Source organism: Grampus griseus, assembly GCF_964374135.1.
Source record: "Grampus griseus genome assembly, chromosome: 12".
Taxonomy (NCBI): Eukaryota; Metazoa; Chordata; class Mammalia; order Artiodactyla; family Delphinidae; genus Grampus; species Grampus griseus.
Window position 1 is genome coordinate 65,242,894 of NC_139006.1, and position 15,692 is coordinate 65,258,585.

The 15,692-nt window shown below is 37.9% G+C and overlaps 1 protein-coding gene across 1 annotated transcript in view; it reads right to left on the minus strand.

Annotated features, from left to right (window-relative positions):
• Nucleotides 1-15,692, minus strand: part of ACAA2 (acetyl-CoA acyltransferase 2) — a 46,316-nt gene that overhangs the window by 18,160 nt on the left and 12,464 nt on the right. Inside the window, exons 3-5 of the mRNA XM_082667158.1 lie at nucleotides 15,110-15,238; nucleotides 2,709-2,825; nucleotides 1,081-1,228 (exon numbers count right to left, since the gene is read on the minus strand). Of these exons, the coding sequence (XP_082523284.1) occupies nucleotides 1,081-1,228; nucleotides 2,709-2,825; nucleotides 15,110-15,238 (394 nt within the window). The remainder of the gene's footprint in view (nucleotides 1-1,080; nucleotides 1,229-2,708; nucleotides 2,826-15,109; nucleotides 15,239-15,692) is intronic.

The following is a 15,692-nucleotide window of genomic DNA, read 5'->3' on the forward strand; positions in this document are numbered from 1 at the left end:
CTTGACTGAAGTCAGGAAAACTGTATGTGGCAAAATTAGAAATAGGCTGATAACGCTTCACCTCTACACCAATACCCTTTCACTTAAATGTGTAACCAAAAAAACAGAGGATGAGTTGGATTGGCTCCATTAGACTTATCCCTCTTGAAATGCTAAAATGAACTTTATCCTCACTATTCCAAGTATTTAATACCCCTAAATAAGAGTTTCTGCTCATTTATAATAGTTTAGTTTTCAAAACCCTTTCAGAGGACTAACAAATTTCTTCAACTCACCATACTGATAAAAGAATGGCTGTCATCTTGCTCGTTTTGGACTGGCTCACCAGCAGTGCGCAATGTTACACAAGGGCACCACGGCACCACATTTAGGGCCTTGGACTAGTTCTGGGTCTCTGAATCAGGCGCAAGGATTCTCAATTAGGAATGGGAGAGAGAAGTCATAAAAGGATACCCAATGGGTCTTTCCCAAACATATCATCCCCTTCTTGTGCATATGATATGCCTCTCGGGGAAGGACATCCTCTCTGTCCCAGCTGTCCCAGTGAGCCATCGTCTCTGATGGAGTGTATCATAGCCCTCAGAGTCTTCTGCTGACCAGTTTGGGGCAAAATTCAAGTGTTCAGATAGGGCCAATTAACCATGCTACTTTTTTTTTTTTTTTTGCAGTTCACGGGCCTCTCATTGTTGTGGCCTTTCCCGCTGTGGAGCACAGGCTCCAGACGCGCAGGCTCAGCGGCCATGGCTCATGGGCCCAGCCGCTCCGCAGCATGTGGGATCTTCCCGGATCGGGGCACGAACCCGTGTCCCCTGCATCGGCAGGCGGACTCTCAACCACTGCGCCACCAGGGAAGCCCCAAAGTACTTTAAGTAGTATTCACATACTTCAAAAGAGAAACACCCAGTTAATTTGCAATTATAGAATATTTAATCATTAAAAAAAAAGGAATAATGAAAAACTGTGGTTTTCTAAAGGTATACTTTTAAACTAATATTATTATATGACCTTTATAATCTAAAATGATAAAAGTCTTTCCTAGTTTTCTTTCTGTAGATATTTATAATAAATAATTTCACCGACCAGCTTTCCACCTCTGCTGTGACTGCAGGGCATATTTGTCGCTGTCTTCTCTGCTTATTTTATGTTTTGCAGCAAGATTCTCTGCAGTAATTGCCATTGGGATTTGGATATGCTGATCTGTTAATCCTGTCCACAAAGAGTCTTCCAGCTATTAAAAGAAATTAATAAAATGATCCGTAAAGCGTATCTTTTGAAAGTAATATGCTGTCATTTCTTTAAATTTAAATAATCAACAGTTCCAATAAAAATAGTAAAATTAGATTTTCTGATAAGCATTTAGTATTATGATTCATATTCGGTTCTGAGACATTTTTTTAAAACCATCCAACACCATAATAAAATGCACACACCCTCCTCTCTAAATGCAGGGCTCTAAAGAGAGCCAACAGTGCTAAACGTGCAGGGTGACACACACAGGAACTCACTCCACAATCAAAACTTAAACCCTTGTGGTTCCATTTTGTAAGACACTTCACAGAGTCCTCATGCAACACTTCCCTGCAGCCAACTTTGTAAAGCAGTTATAAGCCCCTTACAAAAGCATACGGCTCTGCTCTTTTTCCATCCCATGCCTTCTGTGGTAGGAACAGCTGGTTCAATCAGCTGTTACTACAAGGTTGAAAAGAGCCTGGAATAGGCTCCTTGAGTAACAGTTGGTATTTGTTATCCAATTAGTTAAGTCTCTGATAAACGTACTCCACCTGTTTCTTCTAGACTGCCTTGTCACCTTTTGAGTCACTGACCTGTCTTCCCAAAGGTTTTCTTAAACATATTAGGTATCTTAAATATTACCTCATATTTTCTAAGTCTTACTCCTTTCAACTTTCAAAAAGGCAAGGTGAGAAACTGGGTGAACGGGATAAATCAATGATTACAACTGGGAAATCCTAAGAATATACAATGTCATCAGTCCTTTGATGTGGGAAGGACAGCATACTATCACTCTTTTTTAAAAAATATTTATTTATTTGGTTGCACCAGGTCTTAGTTGAGGCAGGTGGGCTCCTTAGCTGTGGCACGTGAACTCTTAGTTGCGGCATGCGTGTGGGATCTAGTTCCCTGACCAGGGATCGAACCTGGGCCCCCTGCATTGGGGGCGTGGAGTCTTAATCACTGTCCCACGAGGGAAGTCCCTATCACTTTTTTTCAGTACTACTCAGGCAGTTCTCAAAGGGTCATTTTTTATCTGACTGATTTGGGACACTATAAACTATATTTGAGGAGAATGTTTTCTGTGATAAAGAAGAAATCTATTCAATGGAGATGGCTCCAGAAATAAAATTTCCATAAATCTTGGTAAAGATTTAATTATTTGGTTTACCAGTTATTCAGTAGAGAGATTAATTCAACCTTTGCCCATCTTTTTAATCCACTCCTTCCCTTCCTCTATCTCCCCGGGTGTTAATGCCACTACCAAAGATGTGCCGAGATAAAGTCTAATTTTATGTGAGTTAAAATGTCAAAATTAACAACCACGAAATAGTTTACAAATTTCAAATCATTCATATTTTGCCAATCCCCTATTAACAAAATTGGTTTAAAAATTTTTCTCTACCCCAAAATGCTGTTATTGAAATTATAGTACAATAGCATAAGAAATAATCTTTAAAAATTTTAATGGTTCCAACCTTGAGATCTGATCCAAACGTAGTTCCAAAACGAATATTTCTGACATAGAAGGGAGCCTGGCTCATGCTTTCAGTTCCTCCACACAAGACAATTTCGGAGTCTTTAACACAAATTTCCTATTTAAAAACAAATGAATGACAACAATGAAACCTTTTATTGTGATAGAAGTATGACTTAAAAGTATGTATTAAGCAGTAAACCAATAGTAAATCTAATAAGCAACATACCCTCGCTTAACAGTAAAACTTCCCCATTACAGTGTCTCAAAGGGAAATATTTGTAAAGTAATTGCAAAGCAAATGCTAAAATATCCATTCCCAAGATACAAGGAGAAAAAAAAAACGAACAGACTTCAATCATTTGTGCAGAAGTAACAAATCCTACCTACATTTTGACAAGGAATGGTAATTCTTAACTCAATACAAATATTGAAAATTAGCATAGATATTAACATCTGATATAAATGTACAGATTGCCAGCAGATAATAAAGAATAAATCCTTTAAAAAGGCAAAAGTAAAATTTACCCTATTAATGGATGAATCTGAAGGAGACCACAGATTTATAAGAACTAGGTTAACCTAGAGGACTCATAAAGAGGAACCTGTTTCATTCTTCCAAATTTTTCTACTATTTGCATTTCTCAGAAAAACAGCAAAGAACAACCCTCCAGGAGAGAGACCTTCAAGATGGCAGAGGAGTAAGACGTGGAGATCACCTTCCTCCCCAGAAATACATCAAAAATACATCTACATGTGGAACAGCTCCTACAGAACACCTACAGAATGCTGGCAGAAGACCTCAGACTTTCCAAAAGGCAAGAAAATCCTGACGTACCTGGGTAGGGCAAAAGAAAAAAGAAAAAACAGAGCCAAAAGAATAAGGATGGGACCTGCACCACGGGGAGGGAGCTGTGAAGAAGGAAAAGTTTCCACACACTCTAGAAGCCCCTTTGCAGGCAGAGACTGCGGGTGGCGGAGTGGGGGAAGCTTTGGAGCCACGGAGGACAGTGCAGCAACAGAGGTACGGAGGGCAAAGAGGAGAGAGTCCCGCACAGAGGATCGGTGCCGATTGGCACTCACCAGCCTGAGAGGCTTGTCTGCTCACCCGCCGGAGCGGGCAGGGCTGGGAGCTGAGGCTCAGGCTTCGGTCGGAGCGCTGGGAGAGGACTGGGGTTGGCGGCGTGAACACAGCCTTAAGGGGCTAGTGCACCACGGCTAGCCCGGCGGGAGTCTGGGAAAAAGTCTGGAACTGCCTAAGACAGAAGATACCATTGTTTCAGGGTGTGCGAGCAGAGGGGATTCCTTCCCCATGTGCCCACAGAAGGCAGAGCACTGCCTAAGCGAGCTCCAGAGAAGGGCATGAGCCACGGCTATCAGCTCAGATCCCAGAGACGGACATGAACTGTGAACGCTGCTGCCGCTGCCACCAAGAATCCTGTGTGCAAGCACAAGTCACTACTCACACCCCCCCCCAGAAGCCTGTGCAGCACGCCACTGACAGGGTCCTGAGATCCAGGGACAACTTCCCCAGGAGAACATACAGCGTGCCTCAGGCTGTTACAATGTCATGCCAGACTCTGCTGCCATGGGCTCGCCTGGCATTCCAATTATGACTACCATACCCCTTCCTCTCCCCGGCCTGAGTGAGCAAGAGAGCCCTAATTAGCTGCTGCTTTAACCCCGCCCCCGTCTGGGCAGGGAACAGATGCCTGAGGGTGACCTACATGCAGAGGTGGGGCCAAAACCAAAGCTGAACCCCAGGAACTGTGCGAACAAAGAAGAGAAAGGGAAATCTCTCCCAGCAGCCTCAGGAGCAGCAGATTAAATCTCCACAATCAACTTGATGAACCCTGCATCTGTGAAATACCTGAATAGACAACAAATGTTCCCAAAACTGAGGCAGCGGACTTTGGGAGCAACTGTAGACTTGGGGTTTACTTTCTGCAACTGATTTATTTCTGATTTTTATGTTTATCTTAGTTTAGCTTTTAGTGCTTGTTATCATTGGTGGATTTGTTTATTGGTTTGGTTGCTCTCTTCTTTTTTTTTTAATTTTTAAAAATTTTTATTTGTTTGTATATATATATATATATTTTTTTTTTTTTTCTTCCCTTTTTTTCCTTCCTTTTCTTCTGAGCCGTGTGGCTGGCAGGGACTCAGTGCTCTGGCCAGGTGTCAGGCCTGAGCCTCTGAGGTGGGAGAGCTGAGTCCAGGACATTGGACCACCAGAGACCTCCCAGTCCCGCATGATATCAATCAGCGAGAGTTCTCCCAGAGATCTCCATCTCAACACTAAGACCCAGCTCCATCCAATGGTCAGCAAGCTCCAGTGCTGGATGCTCCATGCTAAACAACTAGCAAGACAGGAACACAACCTCACCCATTAGCAGAAAGGCTGCCTAAAGTCATACTAAGTTCACAGACACCCCAAAACACACCACCAGATGTGGCCCTGCCCACCAGAGAGACAAGATCCAGCCCCACCCACCAGAACACAGGCATCAGTCCCCTCCACCAGGAAGCCTACACAAGCCACTGAACCAACCTCACCCAATGGGGAGAGACACCAAAAACAATGGGAACTATGAACCTGCAGCCTGAAAAAAGGAGACCGCAAACACAGTAAGTTAAACAAAATGAGAAAACAGAGAAATATGCAGCAGACGAAGAAGCAAGGTAAAAACCCACCAGACCAAACAAATGAAGAGGAAATAGGCAGCCTACCTGAAAAAGAATTCAGAGTAATGATAGTAAAGATGATCCAAAATCTTGGAAATACAATGGAGAAAATACAAGATACATTTAACAAGGACGTAGAAGAACTAAAGAGCAAATGAAAAATGATGACCAACACAATAAATGAAATTTAAAATTCTCTAGAAGGAATCAATAGCAGAATAACTGAGGCAGAAGAACGGATAAGGGACCAGGAAGATAAAATGGTGGAAATAACTGCCTCAGGGCAGAATAAACAAAAAAGAATGAAAGGAATTGAGGACAGTCTCAGAGACCTCTGGGACAACATTAAAAGCACCAACATTTGAGTTATAGGGGTCCCAGAAGAAGAAAAGAAAAATAAAGTGTCTGAGAAAATACTTGAAGAGATTATAGTTGAAAGCTTCCCTAACATGGGAAAGGAAATAGTCAATCAAGTAGAGGAAGCACAGAGAGTCCCATACAGGATAAATCCAAGGAGAAACATGCCAAGACACTATTCAATCAAGGTGTCAAAAATTAAATACAAAGAAAAAATATTAAAAGTAGCAAGGGAAAAGCAACAAATAACATAAAACAGAATTCCCATAAGGTTAACAGCTGATCTTTCAGCATAAACTCTGTAAACCAGAAGGGAGTGGCAGGACATACTTAAAGTGATGAAAGGGAAAAACCTACAATCAAGAGTACTCTACCCAGCAAGGATCTCATTCAGATTCGATGGAGAAATTAAAACCTTTACAGATAAGCAAAAGTTAAGAGAATTCAGCACCATCAAACCAGCTTTAAAACAAATGCTAAAGTAATTTCTCTAGGCAGGAAACATAAGAGAAGGAAAAGACCTACAAAACAAATCCAAAACAAGAAAGTGGTAATAGGAACATACATATAGATAATTACCTTAAATGTAAATGGATTAAAAGCTCCAACCAAAAGACAGAGACTGGCTGAATGGATACAAAAACAAGACCCGTATATATGTTGTCTACAAGAGACCCACTTCAGACCTAGGGACACATACAGACTGAAAGTGAGGGGATGGAAAAAGATACTCCATGCAAATGGAAGTCAGAAGAAAGCTGGAGTAGCAATACTCATACCAGACAAAATAGACTTTAAATTAAAGGCTATTACAAGAGAAAAAGAAGGACACTACATAATGATCAAGGGATCAATCCAAGAAGAAGATATAACAATTGTAAATATTTATGCACCCAACATTGGAGCATCTCAAGGCAAATGCTAACAACCATAAAATGGGAAATCAACAGTAACACAAAAATAGTAGGGGACTTTAACACCCCACTTTCACCAATCATCCAAAATGAAAATAAATAAGGAAACACAAGCTTTAAATGACACATTAGACCAGATGGACTTAATTGATACTTAGGACATTCCTTCCAAAATCAACAGAATACACTTTCTTCTCAAGTGCTCACGGAACATTCTCCAGGATAGATCATATCTTGGGTCACAAATTAATCCTCAGTAAATTTAAGAAAACTGAAATAGTCTCAAGTATCTTTTCCGACCACAATGCTATACTAGATACCAACTACAGGAAAAAAACTGTAAAAAATACAAACACATGGAGGATAAACAATACACTACTAAATAACCAAGATATCACTGAAGAAATCAAAGAGGAAATCAAAAAATACCTAGAAACAAATGACAATGAAAACATGATGACCCAAAACCTATGGGATGCAGCAAAAGCAGTTCTAAGAGGGAAGTTTATAGCAATACAATCCTACCTCAAGAAACAAGGAGAGGGCTTCCCTGGTGGCGCAGTGATTGAGAGTCCACCTGCCGATGTAGGGGACACGGGTTCGTGGCCCGGTCCAGGAAGATCCCACATGCTACAGAGCGGCTGGGCCCATGAGCCATGGTCACTGGGCCTGCGCGTCCGGAGCCTGTGCTCCACAACGGCAGAGGCCACAACAGTGAGAGGCCTGCGTACCGCAAAAAAAAAAAAAAAAGAAACAAGGAGAGTTTCAAATAAACAACCTAACCTTACACCTAAAGCAATTAGAGAAAGCAGAACAAAGAAGAACCCAAAGTTTTTTGTTCCTCAAACCAAAGAAGGAAAGAAATCATAAAGATCAGATCAGAAATTAATGAAAAAGACATGAAGGAAACAATAGTAAAGATCAATAAAACTAAAAGCTGGTTCTTTGATAAGATAAACAAAATTGATAAACCATTAGCCAGACTCATCAAGAAAAAATGGGAGAGGACTCAGATCAACAAAATTAGAAATGAAAAAGGAGAAGTAACAACTGACACTGCAGAAATACAAAAGATCATGAGAGACTGCTACAAGCAACTACTGTATGTCACTGAAATGGACAACCTGGAAGAAATGGACACATTCTTAGAAATGCACAACCTCCGAAACTGAACCAGGAAGAAATAGAAAATATGAACAGACCAATCACAAGCACTGAAATTGAAACTGTGATTAAAAATCTTCCAACAAACAAAAGCCCAGGATCAGATGGCTTCACAGGCGAATTCTATCAAACATTTAGAGAAGGGCTTCCCTGGTGGCGCAGTGGTTGGGAGTCCGCCTGCCGATGCAGGGGACGCGGGTTCGTGCCCCGGTCCGGGAAGATCCCACATGCTGTGAAGCGGCTGGGCCCGTGAGCCGTGGCCGCTGGGCCTGCACGTCCGGAGCCTGTGCTCCACAACGGGAGAGGCCACAACAGTGAGAGGCCCGCGTACCACAAAAAAAAAAAAAAACATTTAGAGAAGAGCTAACCCCTATCCTTCTCAAACTCTTCCAAAATATAGCAGAGGGAGGAACACTCCCAAACTCATTCTATGAGGCCACCATCACCCTGATACCAAACCCAGATAAAGATATCACAAAGAGAGAAAACTACAGGCCAATATCACTGATGAACATAGATGCAAAAATCCTGAACAAAATACTAGCAAACAGAATCCAACAGCACATTAAAAGGATCATACACCATGATCAAGTAGGGTTTATCCCAGGAATGCAAGATTCTTCAATATATGCAAATCAATCAATGTGATACACCATATTAACAAACTGAAGGCAAAAACCATATGATCATCTCAATCGATGCAGAGAAAGCTTTTGACAAAATTCAACACTGATTTATGATAAAAACCATGCAGAAAGTAGGCAGAGGGAACTTTCCTCAACATAATAAAGTCCATATATGACAAACCCACAGCCAACATCGTCCTCAATGGTGAAAAACTGAAACCATTCCCACTAAGATCAGGAACAAGACAAGGTTGCCCACTCTCACCACTGTAATTCAACATAGTTTGGGAAGTTTTAGCCACAGCAATCAGAGAAGAAAAAGAAATAAAAGGAATCCAAATTGGAAAAGAAGAAGTAAAGCTGTCACTGTTTGCAGATGACATGATACTATATATAGAGAATCCTAAAGATGCTACCAGAAAACTACTAGAGCTAATCAATGAATTTGGTAAAGTGGCAGGATACAAAATTAATGCACAAAAATCTCTTGCATTCCTATACACTAATGATGAAAAATCTGAAAGTGAAATTAAGAAAACACTCCCATTTACCACTGCAACAAAAAGAATAAAATATCTAGGAATAAACCTACCTAAGGAGACAAAAGACCTGTATGCAGAAAATTATAAGACACTGATGAAAGAAATTAAAGATGATACAAATAGATGGAGAGATATACCATGTTCTTGGATTGGAAGAATCAACATTGTGAAAATGACTATACTACCCAAAGCAATCTACAGATTCAGTGCAATCCCTATCAAACTACCACTGGCATCTTTCACAGAACTGGAACACAAAATTTCAGAATTTGTATGGAAACACAAAAGACCCCGAATAGCCAAAGCACTCTTGAGAATGAAAAATGGAGCTGGAGGAATCAGGCTCCCTGACTTCAGACTATACTACAAAGCTATAGTAATCAAGACAGTACGGTACTGGCACAAAAACAGAAATATAGATCAATGGAACAGGATAGAAAGCCCAGAGATAAAGTCATACACATATGGTCACCTTATCTTTGATAAAGGAGACAAGAATATACAGTGGAGAAAAAACAGCCTCTTCAATAAGTGGTGCTGGGAAAACTGGACAGGTACATGTAAAAGTATGAAATTAGAACACTCCCTAACATCATACACAAAAATAAACTCAAAGTGGATTAAAGACCTAAATGTAAGGCCAGACACTATCAAACTCTTAGAGGAAAACATAGGCAGAACACTCTATGACATACATCACAGCAAGATCCTTTCTGACCCACCTCCTAGAGAAATGGAAATAAAAACAAAAATAAACAAATGGGACCTAATGACACTTCAAAGCTTTTGCACAGCAAAGGAAACCATAAACAAGACCAAAAGACAACCCTCACAATGGAAGAAAATATTTGCAAATGAAGCAACTGACAAAGGATTAATCTCCAAAATTTACAAGCAGCTCATGCAGCTCAATATCAAAAAAACAAACAACTCAATCCAAAAATGGGCTGAAGACCTAAATAGACATTTCTCCAAAGAAGATATACAGATTGTCAACAAACACATGAAAGAATGCTCAACATCATTAATCATTAGGAAATGCAAATCAAAACTACAATGAGATATCATTTCACACTGGTCAGAATGGCCATCATCAAAAAATCTAGAAACAGTAAATGCTCGAGAGGGTGTGGAGAAAAGGGAACACTTTTGCACTGTTGGTGGGAATGTAAATGGATACAGCCACTATGGAGAACAGTATGGAGGTTCCTTAAAAAACTAAAAATAGAACTACCATACGACTCAGCAATCGCACTACTGGGAATATACCCTGAGAAAACCATAATTCAAAAAGAGTCATGTACCAAAATATTCATTGCAGCTCTATTTACAGTAGCCAGGACATGAAAGCAACCTAAGTGTCCATCAACAGATGAATGGATAAAGAAGATGTGGCACATATATACAATGGAATATTAGCCATAAAAAGAAACGAAATTGAGTTATTTGTAGTGAGGTGGATGGACCTAGAGTCTGTCATACAGAGTGAAGTCAGTAAGAGAAAAACAAATACCGTATTCTAACACATATATACGGAATCTAAGAAAAAAAAAAAAAGGAAGGTCATGAAGAACCTAGGGGCAAGACAGGAATAAAGACACAGACCTACTAGAGAATGGACTTGAGGATATGGGGAGGGGGAAGGGTAAGCTGTGACAAAGTGAGAGAGTGGCATGGACATATATACACTACCAAACTTAAAATAGATAGCTAGTGGGAAGCAGCTGCATAGCACAGGGATATCAGCTCGGTGCTTTGTGACCATCTAGAGGGGTGGGAGGGAGGGAGACGCAAGGGGGAAGAGATATGGTAACATATGTATATGTATAACTGATTCACTTTGTTATGAAGCAGAAACTAACACACCATTGTAAAGCAATTATACTCCAATAAAGAGGTTTAAATAAATAAATAAATTACTATCTTGAATACACCCATTTTATAAAGCAAAATGGACTCCAACCCAAGAATGTGAATATAAAATATTTTGTCCCATTGTAGTAATGAAAATCACGTAAGGTCTCAAAATTTATAGCTGTGATAAAATATAGACAGTAGCAAAGGAAAACTCTGTCTGATCTGTAATAATGTCAACCTCATTTAAGGAGGGATATAGTTATCAATATATAAGCACCACTTTCATTCTCTATTATGCCAATCTCTTTTCTTATATACTTTTTCCCTCTCTTGTCTTACCAGTCCTGCAATCACATAGATGATAATTGGCCAAGCAATTCATCTTTGCTATAAGCTTGGTGAAAAAGCAAAACATATGAGCTAAGTACGCTAAAGAAAGGGTAAAATTGATAGCAACAAAAGCCTAAAAACATGATTTCCTTGGTGGAAAGTTGTTCAAAGTCAATTTCACACAAATTTTCTTTCCAACCACAAAGGATTCAAGAGTAATAATCATTATTAGTGTTGTTGTTTCCCAATATTTAGTAAGACAGTGTATAAAATCTAAGTGCCTTGAAGAAACCACCAGAAATTTAAGACTTAAGGGCTCAGGAACAATAGTATTAAAAGAAGTCAGAGCAATATTCTTCTTAGAGTCATACTTTAATATGAATATAACATTAATGATGAAACTGCGTTTAGCCTAGTCCCTTAGAAAATTTAGTAATAACAATATTCCTGTGTTTTAAAGGGAAGAATTTAGTAGTGTTAGGCAGAGGAGTAAAATCTTACCTTGAGGTTACAGAAACATTTAATCATCTTGATTCTCTCCTACTCCGCTATAATATATATTACATTAATTAGATTTATATTCCTATCTATTTTTGAAAATGCGATTTTTAAGACATTTTCCACATTTTGTTATATCAAAACAAGCAGACCATTCATTTATATGGATTCAGAATAGGACAAGCCTAGTTATCATCCATAGCATTATGTTACTATATTTGACAATGATGGAAGCTTGTGTATGTAGTATGCCTATACCTGTAATAAAAGTAGATTAGATTAATTGGTTCTTAATTCAAATTTGATTCCATCTGAACAAAATTCCAAGTCATATGGCTCAGAACAAAGTCTATATTTGACTTCCACAATTTAAAAAGACATTGACAAAATGAAAAGGAGTTGAGGAAATCCCCAACTGTATATTTAGACCTAGTTCATTTTCATCAAGATCAAGATGTTATTTTCCAGACCGAGTTAAAGAATGAGTTTTCACCAGGGTCCAGCTAATATTTATTTTCTCTAAGGACTAAAAGAGAAAAAATTGGAACCTGATTCATGATGATTCAGATTAGAAAAAATAGAAAATGTTTTGAAATTTCAGTTATTAACTATCACAGTGAATATTATTGAGGCTGTGAATTTCCTTTGCATATGTTAAGATTGGCCTCCTTCTATCATCCGTGTGGGATAACATATACAGCTTTAGCTGCCAAAAGTTGTGCAGTGAAAATAGCTCCATTTAACATTGTGGTGTGATAATACACACTATAGTTGAGGATTCTGCATGGACCTTTGTTTTTTTGTTAATAAAGTAGATTCAAATTTTATTTTTAGTGTGAAATAATTAGAGAGATTTATGGAGTCATCTATCCTAGTCAGTTTGTTCTCTTTATTATATAATGGGTTAAAAAGAAAGTTTAATCTTTAAAAAATCCTCTAAGAATTCAAGATTTGCATGCAGCTCGTTGTGGTGATCTGTAGCTTTTGTGTACCTGGCTGTCTATGGTTATAATTTAAAAAAAAAAAAAAAAAAAAAAGCAGTATACAGATGAACCTGAACCATAAATTATTTAACATATTGTAAAGTTTGTAAATGTATGTTTTAGGAATGTTCTGTATAAGTTCTCAAAGAAAATCAAAGGTGAACTCATATAACTAGTTTTTGTACATTTACACGAAAAATAGCACGTTACACTTTGCAGCTTATCAATCACTTGTCTGCAGTTACACTCAACATGCTCCTGGATATTTCATTGCACTGGTTGTACATGTAATTGCTGTTATTTTTACAACAGCCATGCAGCACCCCAGAGGCTGAATTCAGGAAATGAAATTGAAGCTTATTGAAATTTGAGGAATGACTGTCCAGTAGTAAAAAGAAACAAGAAAATAAGTTGATTTTGCCCCGTATAAATGAACAAAATTGATTAGTAAATGAGCCAAGTTGTCCTTCAATTCTGTATCAAATGTCCAGTGAAATTTCTGATTACTAAAATCTATGCAATTAAAATATTATAAACCCCTTGTTACATGGGTACACTATCAAAATATTTACCTCAATGTTATTTCAACAATAAGCATAATTAACAATTTTATAGCTCTGAGGTTTTACGTAGACATTAAAAATGCCTATAACAAAAATTAAAAAAAAACAAGGACTTTTTCAGTACCAATAATTAACCAAGTTTTTGCAAGTTAAAGATAAATGTACAATTTTAAATTAAATGGCAAACTAATATGGCTACTGATTCTCTTCCTCAAAGCTTAACCTGAGAGAGGTTCTAGAAACAAGAGAGGTTTATGAATCTTGTAACCTAACAGAAAAACTCTGATAACACAGTTATAAAATGAGTGTAAGTGTGTTCCGATAAAACTTCATTTATGGACATTTGCATTTAAATTTCATATAATTTTCATGTGTCATAAAATACTATTCTTCACTTAATTTTTTAACTATTTAAAAATGTAAAAAATATTCTTAACTTGTAGGCTGTAGAAGAACAAGCAGCAGGCAAGATTTGCCAATGGGCTGTAGTTTGCTCATCCCTAAGCCAAAAGGAAAAAGACCGGGTCTAAGGAGTCTTCCAAAAGTCATCAGGAATGACTGAGGAAGAAAGAATTAGAAAAAAGTTGAGATATGAAGTAAAAAATTATGTAATCTAAGTACCCAATTATTTATTTAAATATATATCTAAAATTCACACAGTGACCTTCTCTAGAGGTAGGAATTTAGGGTACTTTTATTTTTTTTCTTCTCTATTTTTCTAAAATCCCCATAATGAACATGTTATGTTTTTATTATTAGAAAATAAATCACTTTAAATCTGGAGGGAAAAAAGAAAACCAAAAAATCCTCCAAGAGCCTGATGTTTAAAATGATTGCTAGGAAAATCAGGGTCAGTACCTGATATATTGTTGCAGAAATAAATTAACCTGAAAGTGATTTATTCATTACAAAGTTTTATCTTTTATTTTGTAATAACATGAAGACGTTGACAACTTAGATTTTACTATATCCCTTTTCCTTATGCTCAAGGGAACAAATGTATTTGCCCAACTATCCCTTGAAGAGATTATGCTAGTTTGTACTTCTACCAACAGTATCATTCAGTTCCTTTGTAATAAAATACATTTCTTATCATCCTCTAAATTCTCCAGCTCCCTTCCTCATCTTAGAGTCTTTATTCAGTGTTTCAAACTACCTTGCCCGGCACTCTCACAGACCTGGGTTCAGATTCTTCCTCTATAACTTAGTAACCTTAATGCCTTTAATAATCAGTTTCCTTGCCTGTAAAATGGGAATAATAGTTCTTGCCTCATAGGACAATTGTGAAGATTAAATGAGATATTGAATGTAAATCTATGTGCACAGTGTCTGGCACATAGGAAGCACTCAATAAGAATGACAGTCATGACTAGCTTTTTAAAAATTGTGATAAAATACACATAACATAAAATTTACCATTCTAACCAATTTAAAATATACAGGTCATTAAGTACATTCACACTGTTATGCAACCAACCACCATCCATCTCCAGAAGTCTTTTTCAATTTCCAAACTGAAACCCCATACCCACTAAACACTAACTCCCCATTCTCTCTTCCCCACCAGCCCCAACAATCCCCATTCTACTTTCTGTCTCTATGAATCTGACCACTTGAGTGGTCACTCATATAAGTGGTCCACTCATATAAGTGGACTCATACAGTATTTGTCCTTTTGTGACTGGCTTATTCCATTTAGCATATGTTTTCAAGGTTCATTACTAGCTTTCAAGAAACTATTTTCTATGAATATTTTTCCAAGAAAAATTAAATATTGACCTCTCCTAATAAGTACTATAAAATTAAAGACCTACAGTGTTATATTGAAGTGAGGCATTTCCTCTAATAACTATTAATATTTTCAGAGAATTAAATGTTACCTATACCTGACATCCATTCACAATGGACTGGAAACCGGAGCCACAGAGCCTATTAACAGTGACAGCTGGGGTCTCTTTTGGGATTCCCACACGCAAACCAACATGTCTTGCCAAGTATATAGCATCTGAAGAAGTCTGGAACAGAGGGAAAGAAAAAGAATTTCCTCTATATATCTAGGAATTAAGAAGAAGGACACAATATAGTAAAATGTTTACAATTTTTCAAAAATTATAAATTATATGGCTCTAAGGTAGGACACAATGCATACAGGTACAGCATATTTTATATAATACGTGTTAATGATTTGAATAAAAACTGTAATTCGGCCAACTCGATTTTAAACAAAGTATGAGAAATCCTTATATTAAAATCTCAGTAGAACACAGAATTTCATAACAATTAGAACTGTTTAAAAATGGAATACGCTATCTCGAAGTAGTATGTTCTTTAACAGAGGAAGCATTAGAGGCTATGGTTCTCAACCTTGGCTGCACAGTGGAATAACCGAGGAAGCTTTATTAACACAGTGATGCTCAAGCTCCTAACCAAACCAATTAAACCAGAAAGGCTGGAGGTGGCCACAGGCAT